At 40.6% G+C, this 13565-nt stretch overlaps 3 protein-coding genes across 4 annotated transcripts; 1 reads left to right on the top strand and 2 right to left on the bottom strand.

The window, feature by feature from the left end:
• On the bottom strand, positions 1–2559 carry LOC103980205 (uncharacterized). 2 transcript variants are annotated; one of them, XM_009396525.3, is made up of 5 exons: positions 2445–2559; positions 855–1057; positions 622–773; positions 466–554; positions 1–338 (listed from the first exon to the last, which is right to left on the bottom strand). In XM_009396525.3, the coding sequence occupies exons 1-4, from the start codon at positions 2494–2496 to the stop codon at positions 467–469; spliced, it is 495 nt and encodes a 164-aa protein (XP_009394800.2). In that variant the 5' UTR covers positions 2497–2559; the 3' UTR covers positions 1–338; position 466. The 2 variants fall into 2 exon arrangements, with proteins under 2 accessions (XP_009394800.2, XP_009394808.2); XM_009396533.3 differs by having other exon boundaries at positions 471–554.
• Positions 2560–6251: 3692 nt separating this feature from the next.
• Positions 6252–7650, bottom strand: LOC103980221 (heavy metal-associated isoprenylated plant protein 3-like). The gene is made up of 5 exons (XM_018826633.2): positions 7596–7650; positions 7359–7512; positions 7082–7269; positions 6898–6991; positions 6252–6783 (listed from the first exon to the last, which is right to left on the bottom strand). Exons 1-5 carry the CDS (start codon positions 7602–7604, stop codon positions 6467–6469), a joined length of 762 nt encoding a protein of 253 aa, XP_018682178.2. The 5' UTR covers positions 7605–7650; the 3' UTR covers positions 6252–6466.
• Positions 7651–8529: 879 nt separating this feature from the next.
• On the top strand, positions 8530–11411 carry LOC103980230 (zinc finger C2H2 protein ECU02_0310). Its single transcript, XM_009396556.3, has 4 exons — positions 8530–8708; positions 8806–8926; positions 9021–9083; positions 11079–11411. Exons 1-4 carry the CDS (start codon positions 8624–8626, stop codon positions 11179–11181), a joined length of 372 nt encoding a protein of 123 aa, XP_009394831.2. The 5' UTR covers positions 8530–8623; the 3' UTR covers positions 11182–11411.
• The last annotated feature ends 2154 nt before the right edge of the window (positions 11412–13565 follow it).

The following is a 13565-nucleotide window of genomic DNA, read 5'->3' as shown; positions in this document are numbered from 1 at the left end:
TGATCACAAGATTGGAAATCAGATTGCATAATTACTGAACAAAACTATATCGTAATGAGTTTACAAGCGACCACAATCGAAGCGCTAACGGCACGCTTGAGCATGTGCACAAGCAAGACTGATTTAAATAAAACCAAGTTGAACCTCATTCATTATGAAAAAAACAGAATATTAGGTCATGATTACAGTCTGTTAGTTATAAGACAAACAAGTCGCAATTGTAGGATGACAGCATGACGACTGGTCGAAATCTTCGTGCTGACACAGAGATAAGCATTGATGATGTGCCACTTGCAATAAGTTATGCAGCACCATTACGTCTTTCGACCGGTCTTTTTCTGCAATTCAAACATAAAAGAGCAGCAAAGTCAGATGCATCATCGATTGATATTTGCGACTTCGACCTTCCAAGGGTCAAGCATCACATTAGATTTCTTTTCAATGCACCAGACAATTGCAAAATACCTTACCAGCTAATTCTCCCTGTCCCTCCACAAGTAGCACAAGACCGAGAAGACAAACACCTTGAGCAATAACTCCACTTCTTTGGAAGTCTGAAGAACCAAAGGTGAGTAACGTTCAAGAGATCGTCTTAAGCATGAAACCAAAGTTCAAACATACCCTGCGGTGTAACGAGTGGCCATGTTCTTTGCAGCCAATCTGGCCCTTTCAGCACTTTCCTCAGACATCTTCTTGAGGATAAACCCCTCTCCGTTACACCCTGTGCAGATTCCGGAACCACCACAATCTTCACAAGTTTTCAAGTGCTCTGCCTAGTTAAACATGCAGTTAGGGTGACATCGAGTTGTAAAGATTAGGATCTAAGCTTTTGTGTAAGCAATTAAAGAACATACTTTGGCAGTGTCGGAAGCTTTGGTTGTTCTGGCAAGGAGTGATGCTGCAGCACCCACAGCCATGGCAGCAAATACCACCGATGCAGCAGTTTCAGGTAATGCAGATACCGCAAAGCAACTCTTTCGACCTCTTCCATGTGAGTTGAATTTAATCAAGCTAGCGACGTGGACATCGCTTGCATTTCGGACCTTGCAAAGTGAAGCTATAGAGATTTCAGACAGTACTCCAGCATTTGAAATGATACAGTGATATATAATCGAGAAACATGAGCAAGATATGCATTGTCATATTCCATGTTGGCATGAATCAAGTTAACACCCGGAGGCTGCTCTGGAATTTGAACGTCTAAGCATCGCAATGGTGTCATATTACGAGAAATCTCCTGTCACCATAACATGTATATTCATATATCGTTTCACAAACGAAGACAGGATCTTCAAAATTTATTTGAAGATATTTGGGATTACAGAAACGTGGACAAATGTATATCCATGTATTACTCCAACTTAATTTAAACAAGTCCATAAGCCCAAAAATTACAAGTCTAAGAAGAAACACGTAACGACAAAAAAAAAAAAAACTCAAAGATACATGGAACAAATATCTTTCGTTCTTTTGTCAAAAGGGAAAGAAATGTCTTAAGTAATACCTAAAACATAAAGCAAAAGAAATGAGGGCCAAGTTTGTAGCACAATGACTACATCACAAGCAACACTTTGGGTGCTCTCTCTCTCTCTCTCTCTCTCTCTCTCTCTCTCTCTCACACACACACACACACACATACAGAGTTTACCAAATTTTCTACTTGTAGATTTCTTAATTGGCTAGCTCTTCTCGGTTGGCAAATCGTTTATATAGGGAATTATTCTTTCCATGGAAAAAGGCCACGACAACGATAGGGAGTGTGCTCTAGGAGCAGCTGGCTCTATATATGCCATCACCGGATGATGAGAGTTTCTTGAGAGCTCGGTCATAGTAGGTATACAAGAGTCATCGGATTTGGTTCGGGGATCAAACTTGAGGGTTATATTCGATTCCTGTTCTCCACTGGTAGTGAAGAACGGATTGCTCAGTCATTGAGTGCAGGCAGGGATTGCCAAAACATCTAAACCTCAAGTGAACCAAACAGAAGAGTCAAATTTGTCTGACATCCTTGCCTTCAACTTCTACTAGCTTGACACATTCAAAAAACTTGTCCCCTTTTAGTAGCTTCAATTCTGTCAGAAATTTGCGTCGAAAGTAAAAGGAGAATCCATAAATTGTAAGAAGAACACAAGAGCGGGACAACTTCAAGCATCTTCTCTGAAAATTTCGCCTGAATACTACTTGAACTAACTCATCGAAATCAAAAGCCCTAAAGGCTACCGGAATTACATTTCTACGGCAAGAAATATCCCTCGATTAATTCTGACACAAGATAGGCAGTCCTCCCTGAAACCAACCAAACATCTGCAGCTATCTATCGATGGCTAGGAATGGAGAAAACCAAGATCAGAGGAAGTAGCAAGCAGTCTTCCATGTCAGAGATTAGGCAGGCGAAACCCTTCTCTAAGATATTAGAAGCTGGGATCAGTATGAGTATTCATTACCTCCTCCGGCCTTCCAAGGAGCTGGTGGAGCTCGCAGAGGAAGGAGCTCCATCTCCCACGCCTCCCAGAGGGTTTTTGGGCTCTCGAACCGATAAGATTTCGAAGCAGCGGAGGGGCTTTTGATAGATTGCACGAATCCACAAATCCTCCTCTGCCGTCGGATTCAGATCGATCGATTCGCAATGTCTCAGTCAAGATCGCTGGGCGCGCGCCGATCCGCTGCACCGCGGTGGCCGTGGTACACGAAGCCCATCAATCACGAGACAGTGGCTTGGTGAATAAAAAATTAAATAATTTATTTGTGAAATGAATTTTTTTTCATCGAATTAATGTATATTCATACAAAGAGAGTTTGCTAATTAATCAAAAATATTGACACGAGAAATAACTTAATTTTTAATGAAATAGAAATCGATGACAATGTATTTCATGTAAGAATAAAATATTGAGTTAGAATATAAGTAAGTGGTAGCGATATTATTATAACATATTACAGGAGTGAATTATGAAATGATCGTAAGTTCATATAGCAAATTGATGGCCAAATTATGTTTTGTAATAGTGGTAGCGATGACTTAATATTCAACTTCAACGGTGGACTAATACATGAATTTATGATAATTTATTGACTACAAATGATATATAAAAAAGATAAATACTATAAGGAATAAAATACTTATCAGTATTATGTAGAATCGTTATCATCATATAATTTGAGTAACTTAGTGGTGAAGAGTGGGGTGATCACTTCTTTAACATTCTACATTTTTATCTTTGATAATAGATCTCCAATGTATTTCCTTTAGATAGTAAAATTCAAGAAAACATGAATGTATCTTCCACTCTCAAAAAATAGGTTGAGGTTCCTAGGTCTTTTATGGAGAATTGATTTATCAAATATTTAAAAAAAATATTTAATCTTTAAAAATTATTACATGTGATGATAATATCATCAACATAGGTTAGTAGATATACAATACATCTCTTTTATTATTGTAAAAATAAAGAGGTGTTAGATTTAGAGTAGACGAAGCCGATTGATATAAAACAAGAGCCAAGTTTGGTATACTAGGCTCTTGGAGCTTAGCGAAATCCATAAATATTTTTTTTATAGTTTACAAAAATAATTTAGATATTAAGGATTGATGAAACCAAGGGGTTGTTGCATAAAGACATATCTCCTTTTATAAGAAAGTGTTGTTAACATATAATTAATATACATGTTGGCCTTGAGTGATAGTGATAAGTCGAATTATCATCGGTTTAATAATTAGACTAAATGTCTCTATAAAATTAACCTCTAGTTAAACTAAAAAAACAAAACATGAGATTTTGTTTTATGTTCTTTTGTTGTGTGATGCTGCCTCAGATTTCCAATAGGGTGTAGTAGTAGGTTTGGGTCGAGATCGATAAACTTTTGTTGCATGTCCAAATTTTATCATAAAGTTGGCATATGACTTTTTACTGATTATTATTGTTAGGATGTTAGAATTATTAATAATTGTGGTGATTATTATTGAAATAATTTTTTGAATTATTTGGATTGAAGTGTTAGAGAGTTGATTATGTAACGAAAGATAATGGCTTTGTGTATTACCTATTATATTTAGAAGGCATATTGTTCGATTATTTATTGAAGTTTTTATTACTTTGATTATCTTTTCTTTTGATTTTTTGATTAAATTGAGCTATAATAGTTGGTCTCCTCTTCATCTCTTCTTGTTTGAGATATATTTCAAGATCAATCAACATGTCATATAGATCTTTAATTGATATTAGTGAGTTACATGCTCGAATTGTTATTGACAATTCCTTATATTTGTCTCCTAGGCTATTGAGAAAAAAATAAAAAATAATTTTTTTATCACTTAGGAGATGAATTATTAAAGTCAAATCATCTATAAGAACTTTTAGATTTTACATATAATCATTAATAATATTTTTCTCTTACGTTGTTTTCATCAAAGTAGATAAAAGGCTTAGCATATGAATGCAAGAGACTATGATCAGATCCATAAAGATCATGTTAATCCTAGGAGGAAATAGATTAGGAAGGTACGAGAAAGGCCCCTTCTTACGACAATGATAACAGGAGGTCGGTGGCTACAATGAAGTCACAAAAAGAGGTGGTTGGGGTTTTTACAATAGAGAGAGGAAGATCGTCAAGCAAAGAAAGCTTCTTTAGCACTGATAAATCTTCTTTGGTTGTTCGGTATTTGAGTAGGATTGCCAAACAAAGTAGAGCAATGATGGTGATGGCATGTGTTCGTCGATTAGAGTAGATCGGGAAGATCAAGAGTAATGGAATAGACATTGAGTTTAATGTTGGATTAGAAAAGGAAACAAATAAGAGGAGATAGTGTCGATGGGTAGAGAGAATTATTATCTAGGATAGCAAGAATCGATCACGTCGGATGATTAGGAAGAGAGAACCTTGTTTGAAGCAACTTTGATACACGAAGAATCCAAGAATTTATTATGAAAGAAATATTTTCATTCATTAAGATTATATATATATATATAATATTTCAATCGTACACTTAAATCATGCATTTAAATTATATACTTAAATCTATTATTGATTCTTAAACCATAAATTATTTAAGATTTAAAATATATAAAAAATATAAAATTTTCATTCCATATATACCTCATCATTCCGTATCTTCTGTCAGCTAGACAAATGCATCTGGTCCTCCACGGCTCTTCCTGGCTTCGAGACAACATGGCAACTAAGTATCGGACCGTCTCCAACATGCACCGGCTTGAAGCTTCTTCTCATATGCAGGAAACACATGCACAGATTCCAGGTGAGAATGGCATATCAGAGACTCGTCTTCATGCAGCTTAGGTCATGCTCACTTCCTTCCGGTCACAAGAAAAGCTTAGCCAAGTCGATCCATGATTAGAATTCTTTCCACGTAAAAGAAAAGCATGTACTGATCTGCAGCCTTTATCGAGGACAGACGAGCCAGCATAAAGATATCTCGATGACAATCTCTCTCTAAACACGAAGCTATGTTGGTGAGGAGCAACAGTGTCCTGAAGCGTGCAGCTAAGGTTCTGCAGAGGAGCTTACCGTGCCCTAAGGGCAAGGCTTCGGCTACCGTGTGCCGGGGTGCCGGAGGATGTGAAGGAGGGGCAGAAAAAGGACGAATTGACTTGACCGCAGGTGTGTGATCTACCCAAACTATAATCCATGCGTGCGAGGTTTCACGATGACCTTCGGGTCAACCATCCCATCCCCCTTCATATAAACGCGTCCACCATTCATCATCATCTTCATCGTATCAACTTCCAACACTCGCATGTTTTCTTTGCTGGGGTTTAATCTAATATTTTATTCTATCTCTTTGACCGAGCGTTCTGAACACCATTCACTGTTCATCAGATCAGCTTCTGTCTCTTCCACGAAGGTAAAGTCTGAAACCTGCCTGCACGGTCCCATCGAGGACACACTGATCATAGCATTTAGTGTAGGAGATGTCCACATGTCGGTGAAGTTATAGCAGTACTTTCCATTTGATCTCCAACGCTTTAATCTGGAAGACTTGATGAGGTCAATTTATATTGCACACAGTCGGCATGCCACCGGGACACACATTCCATGCATCAGCAGCGTAGAAAAGAATCACTGGCCTGCATTAACTATGCCTTCTTCCCTGGATCAATCAACATGGTACTGATGATGTAGGGCCACTGGAAATTATAAATGCGAGACATCTCATTAGCCAGCAGACAAATGTGAGATGATTATAAGGAAAGTGACAGTGAAGTGTTGTTGACTAGGGTGTGGGAATGCTGCATTCATTCATGTGTCATCAAACAGTCTGTTCTTTTGCACGCCCCATGCATAGTATCCATTCAGAAAGCAGAAGAAAAAGCTTCTGCTCTTGACGTCAATCCCCCATTGCCACCATACAAGAGACTTCAAGCATCTTACAACTCTTTATGTTTTCTTTCATTCGTTCCATTTCACCTGCCATTCTTCGCCTGAGTTCTTCACTTGAGTCGCTGGCGTTTCACGAGATGGAGCAAGCGTTGGGGTTCTCGTCGCTGAACAGTTGCGGCGCGTGATGCATCCGGCGATAGTGCCACTCGAAGTAATCCATCCTACCTGCCTCCGCCACCGCCTGCACCGCAGCTGCTGCCGCCGCTGCCGTTGCGGCATGCTCCTTGTTCTCCCCGTCGCTGACGCCTTCTCCTCCTTCCTTCGGCTGCACCGCCTTCACCTCCCGCACCATGTTGTGACTCGAGATCTTCGTCACCGCCTTCGCGTCCATGGTCCCAGTGACGGTGACCAGTTCATTCTGGGCGTCGATGGAGACGTCATGCACTCCTAAGGGAGTACACCAAAGTCATTATCCAAAGATGTGGGGAGACGACTCGGTCAAAGAACATTAATCAAGATCTAGGACGACCTTCCATATTAGAAGTGACAAAGAAACTCTACCTTCGATCCTCCGGATGGTGTTCACGATTCCTCTAATGCAGCCTCGGCAGTGGCAATATAGTGAAATCTTGAACACCACCGTCGTGGCCTTAAGCTGCACAAAACAATCAAGAAATGCATAGATCTTTGTGTAGACCGAAAGGGCACGTGATAAACTGAGTTTTTTGCGTGGAAGACGACATACATATAACTCTTTGGCCTTTTCATTGACAGGCTTTTGATCAGCTGCGGCGTCGGGGTTCTTGATGGGGGAGACGAGGTCCACCTTCTTTTTCGTCTTCGCCTCCACGCGATCCCGGAGCTTCCAGGGATCCATCTTCCCCACCACCGTCAGCTTGCTGCTCTCCAGCTCGGGTTTCACCTCTTGCACCCCTAAATCACAGTCCGGTAAGAAGGATCAGGCGTCGCTGATGCATGGACCGGAGGATGTGACTTGAAACCCGTGGGGAACCACTTACTACCTGGGAATTCCTTGACGGATCTGACGACCTTGTCGACGCAGCCCTCGCAGTACATTCCCACCTTGTAAACCACGGTGATCGCGCCATCGTCCTTCTTTCCCTGATCGGAGTGTCCGGTAGCAGAATTCTTCTTGTCGCCGCCACTGTTATTTTTCTGCTGCGAAGAATGTTAGAGATAACATCTCGCCAGTAATTTCATAAAAGATGCGCAAGGAGAATTAAGCTCGTCAGAATTACCTTGCTCATGATCGCAAGCCCGTAGCTCTCTCTCAAGCTCCGAGTCCTGTGAGGCGAGTCGAGGGCTCGAAGTGGAGCGGAAATGGGGAGACATAAATAAAGCTTCGGAGGCATGAGGGCCGGGGAGTCACGAGTCGATGGACCCCACACGTGCGCCTGGTGGTCGTGGATCGCTTTTGCCCCGACGTCAGGATCCAGCTTCCCTGCTCGCAGTCTAGACGGTCCCACTTTATCTTTCACGGTGGGCGCCACACTGGCCGCGGCCAAGGAAAGCTGGATCCTGCCGCAATTCATACAGGTGATTTGAACCCCTCGCGTCGCCAGGACAAGGTCGGTCCAATCGACCCATCAGGACCGTTCATCATCCGCCAATCTCGAACACGAACGGCGGGATCTTCACCGGGCCCCCTCAGTGAGCTTTGTGTCAACGGTCGTCGTTGACGGACCTGCAAACGTGGCGGTGGATAGGAGACACGAAGTTTCTACCGAAATGACCAAATCGCCCCTCACACCTTCACATGGAAGCAATTGCTTCGACATGGGACTCCGTGATGACGCCTGCAAGTGTTCGTCGAAATCACCTCTTGGATGATGTCAGACGCGTGACAGCCGCGTGCTACGCCCAAGAAAAAGACAGCAATAACGCCACCACCAACAATAATATAATTGTTATTATAGTTATTATTATTTCAAACAGAATAATTTTGTAATTTCGGTGAACTGTCCTCGCAGCTTCCTGCGATGGATCCAAGTGGAATCTTTGTCTTCGTATACCCGCGTCCCTTCGTATGAATTGGTAATGGGATCGAGTTCGACTGAGTTGGGTTTAACATTTGTCAGCCCAATTTCGGCCCAAAATTGGCCTACTTAGTATAAAAACAATTAGCTTTAACTTGAAGGGTATATATGCAAACGATGCACCGCGCCGTCTAACCCCAATTAGGGTTCCCGCAGTTGCCCTTTCGCCTCTTGACGCTCCCGAGCACGAGATAGGAGAGAAGAAAGAGGAGGAGGACGAGGAGGGAGAGATGGGAGGGAAGTGCCCGAGCAGGAAGGTGAAGAAGCGCCGCTTCTCACACAAAACTGCTCGCCGATCCAAGTTCCTCCTCAAAGATATCCTTTTTGCTGTCTTCCGTTCGAATTACTTTTTTTTTTCTTTTTGTCATTAGTATGTTTTGCCTCCTTGACCGATTTGATTCCTGATGACCACGCGACGATGAGGTATATAACGAAATACTGAAGCAGGCGGAGGAGGCGGCCGCGGCGGCGAAACCCCTGCCGCTCGACGAGGACCTTCCCGGGATGGGCCAGTTCTACTGTCTTCACTGCGAGTAATACTTGATTGCACTCTAGAGAAGATTTGCTTTCAACGGTTTTCTTTTCTCTAGAGGTCGTTATGGATTGCTATTGTTTCTGGTGTTGCAGCCGATACTTTGCTAGCGAGGATGTACGGGACGAGCATTTCCGCTCGAAGCGCCACAAGAAACGGTATGCCCGGACACTAATTCTTGCTCCTTCTTCTGGTGCTTGTTCTAAAGATTTGATTTTTTTTATTCTTTTTGTTTATTGTGGTGATTATCTGATCCCAAAAAACAGTTGAGATTCTGGTTTTTTATGAGGTATATGAGCTAACGAAATGGATGATTTTATAGTGTGTGTGCTCATCAAATAGCAGTCCCTGTAGCGGAGCTCTCCGAAGCATGGTGTCTTTTTCGGACTCTTTATGCCATGGTTGAGAATTTGTTGTGGCATCTAGCTGAATTATATTCTTTAAGAAACAACTGGCAGCTTATTCTTTCATGGAAAGTATCGACTGATCATATCCATGTTGCCGTGAGGTGCGTTGCTTAGGAATTTAGGTCATATTTTGTGGGATGAAACCTATGAGGATGGTGCTTGTCATTGGCTCTGTGTGAACCCTTGACGATGTGCAAGTAATAATTTTATCTCATAATAGCCTTGTTGATTTTGGAAGTGCTTCAAGAAGTGAAACGAGGTTTAGTTGATGATGTGTATCTTACAATAGGAAAAACAGCTGCATTTAGTATTTAATGAATCTAAGAAGGAGGATAGCCATGAAGAATGTAGGTTTGTGTGCTGTGAGAAAACCTGTGTTAGTGCAACTCCTCATTGGATCCATAGGGCAAAAACTAATTAGATAATTGAGATCCACAAATTTGAGTTTGATCTATCTTCTTAGAGTATAAATAGCGTGGGATTGTTGTTTTACACATTTACAAACATAAAAATGGAAGCACTAGTTTAATGAGAGGAAATAGTTGCCGAGCGAGTGGGAGATAGCTTTAGACGTAATGAGAAAGAGTTTAGTGTCTACAAACTTCAATTGATGTTGAAAGAAAATTTGAATTTCTCACAAATACTTCCTTTCTCTAATCTGTTCCAGCGCTTCATCAAAGTAAGTTCTCTACCCATTCCTGGACACCGTGTCATTCTCATATGGAATAAGGCTATTCTTTTCTTAAAAGTTTTATCACATAAGATCACGTCTAAAGAGAGATATCGAGGTCTTCCATAAATTGTTTTTGGTGTATTAACATTCAAATACTCATAATTCTAAATCTTACTCAAATCAGGAACCTAAAATAAAAATAAATGGACATGAACCAAAGAAGCTACAAAATGATTCATCTTAGACCTAAGATAATTGGAACTGCGTGATGAATGTATTGTGCTTTTTTTCAGAAGACAAGACATGGCCTATGCCAAGTAGAAGAGTTTTTAGACCTTTGATATCAAGGGAACATGCAATGGATTTTTCAGGACCTCCCAGCCCAGTGGGTGTCCGGTTGATGAGTACTAAGGGTGAAATTTAGGAAATGAGTGAAATAATATGGATGATATTCATGAGAAATTTGGGAAGTCGTTTAGCACCTAAGATATTATATGGAGATTGCTTGAATTATAAATATAGCACCTAGATCTTATTTGCTGGGATAGTTACAGAAATGCGATAGGTGGCTTTTCTATAGACGACTGCTTATATGCTCTTGAATTTGCATGAGAGTTCAAAATCATTAAAGTTCAACGACCTGTTGATGTCAGTGCAAAATCACAATGTTCTACATAACATAGTAATGTAGCATTTATTTGGTTGGAGAGTGGTTTATTTGTAATCTGATGTGGAGGTAGTCAGAAAAAACTTCACTTGCAACCATATGCAGAGCTTAATTTATAGTTCCCAAATACCAAGTCTAAGCATATTCATGCCCTGTAAAATATTTTGACGAGTCTACAGTTATATAATTGCTCGAGCTTTATTTTCTCTGAGGCGCTTTGTCTTACCTATGTAGCTAGCATCAGATAACAAGTTACTCGCAATAAGAAAGGGTTCAGGTTAGGTGATTATGAGAAACAAAATCAGCCAAAAAAAAACGTGAAGTTGATCTAGGTGCTTTAGTGGCTTCTTGAACTTCAATTTCAATTTCCTGCTTAATCTTATAAATCTCATTCATGGTTTTCCAGTGTGAAGCAAATGTCAGGACCTGCACCTCACACTCAACTCGATGCTGATTTAGCTGCCGGGATGGGAATGCCCGATAATGGCCCCAAGCTCATGTCATTTTGAGCCCTTCAGAACTTCTTTCTTCCCTTCTTCCCTTCTTCCCCTTCATCCATCCACAAGGTGTTAAAGAGGCAGCATCCATGGTAAAGTTTAGAGCAAATGCTTTCGGCTCGAAATGGTTAAATTTCCTTATGCACACAAACGCTGTATTCTCAAGTGTTCTGATGATTTTGTATTTGTATGAAGTGATAAATATGCATAGGTAAATCTCATGAGATGTTTTGAAATGTCCATTTTCTTTCATGATCATTGCTGCCTATAAGTAAGACTTTCTTATGTATGAACTCAAACCTTCACTCACTATTGTCTTAATCTCACCATTTTAGTTTTAGAAATAAATACTGTCCTTTTTTTCATCAAAATTATATTAATTCAAATGTATTCCTGCTTTAATCTTATTGCACTCTTCTATCATCAGCATCAGTTTATTATTAGTTAGACATTCATAAAGTCGTCTCAACATGTATTTTTCATAGTATTTGTGTAATATGTTTTTACCATGTTTCGTTACGGTAATGCTTAGTCGGTGAGATTTATGTTCGTACAGTAATGCACTGGGATGATACAATTTTAAATATTAATGCGATTTGGTAATTATTATAACCCCTCAGAACACTATAATTCTAATCCATAAGTATTTGATAGGACGTAGTAATTAATTTGTTAATCTTACTATCTATACGAAGTTAGATGAATTATTCAGTTAATTAGTTCCGTAATCGTATTGGCCATACGAAAGCAGCGTTGGGTGCTGCCACCGAACGGTACGCTTACCGTGCGGCCGTCAGCAAGCGAAGTGGCCACAAAAAATTCTTTTTGGCCTCAAATCACTCGAGACCACGTTTCTTACCTACACCGAGGGTGAGCGGAATCTTTAAAGGAAACAAACGTGGGGTGCTGAATGCCACTCGGTAAGCTTACCTTCCATCCGTCGATTGATAAAGTCACTCGTGTACCTTTTTCGTGGGCGGTGAGCGGAACCCGATGAACGAGGTGGGTGCTGCCACCGAACGGTACACTTACCGTACGGCCGTCAGCAAGCGAAGTGGCCACAAAAAATTCTTTTTGGCCTCAAATCACTGGAGACCACGTTTCTTACATTCACCAACGGTGAGCGGAATCTTTAAAGGAAACAAACGTCGGGTGCAGAATGCCACTCGCGGAACCGTAAGAACGAGGTTGGTGCCTGCACCGATGGTGAGCTTACCATCTGATGCGTCAGTCGGTGAGGTATTGCGAAAACACTAATAATTATGTTTTCACTTCGCTTCTGATTTTTTTTTTACTGCCATTCATTCGTTTTTAATTCAATTCGATAAATATGGATCGGTGTTCGAAACTATGACATAAACTATATTAAGTTTACGGAAAAAAAAATTCAGAACAAACAAAGCTGTAGTAAGAATCTCTGCACAAATTATTCACTACAAATTTGCTCTATTTCCTCCTCTTCAGGCATTTGACAGCCGCCGTGTCAGAAGAGAAAGGTTGGTTTAACAGTACCTCCTTGTACGGTTACCGCGCATCCGTCGGCAGGTAAAAGTGGCCCGAAATTTTATTTTTCGGCTTCAAATTGCTCCACTTGGGGTTTCTTATGCTCACCGTATGGTGAGCGTAGGAAGATAGCGGAAAGGTAAGAACACCTGCAGTGAGGTTACCTCCAATCCGTTTGTTTGCAAAGAAGCCCGAAATTTAATTTTTTGGCCTCCAATCTGTCAATTCTGGGTTTCTTATTCTCACATGGCGGTTAACTGACCTTTTTGGATCACCTGAGAGAGAGAGAGAGAGAGAGAAGCTTACAGTGCATCATCCATAAGTTAGCAATCAAATCAGTCGAGTCGGTGTCTTTTATTCTCGCTATCGGTGAGCAAATCCTTAACGCCCAAAGATCGATGCAAGAAAATAAATTTACGAGTATATAGTTTTAGAAATACTTTTTTCAGATATTATTTCCTTTTATCTTATCACACGTATCTTGATGACTAGATTTACCATCGGCATCACTTCCATGAATATTTTCATATTTGCATAGTAATTATTTGGTTAATTTTATTATTTTAGTATATATTATTTTCCTTTATTTATTTATTTATATAATTAAGGCAATTTCATTGATAATTAATTATGAAATTAGATCGGCTATTATTATGCTTGTGTAAATAAATATACAAGGCGCTTCGTAGGATGTCGCCACCACCTCGTACGCTTACCGTAAGACCGTCAGCAAGCAAAGCGGCCCCAAAAAAATATTTTTGGCGTCAAATCGCTCGAGTCCTGCTTTCTTACATTCACCGCAGTGGAACGGACACTCTTTATAAAAGCAAAAGACGCGTACCAATGACCCGAAGGTAAGCTTACCATCCATCGGTCAACACGCAAAGTCGCCC

The sequence above is a fragment of the Musa acuminata genome, chromosome BXJ2-4, assembly GCF_036884655.1.
Source record: "Musa acuminata AAA Group cultivar baxijiao chromosome BXJ2-4, Cavendish_Baxijiao_AAA, whole genome shotgun sequence".
Classification (NCBI taxonomy): domain Eukaryota; kingdom Viridiplantae; phylum Streptophyta; class Magnoliopsida; order Zingiberales; family Musaceae; genus Musa; species Musa acuminata.
This window is presented reverse-complemented; position numbering and strand designations above follow the sequence as displayed.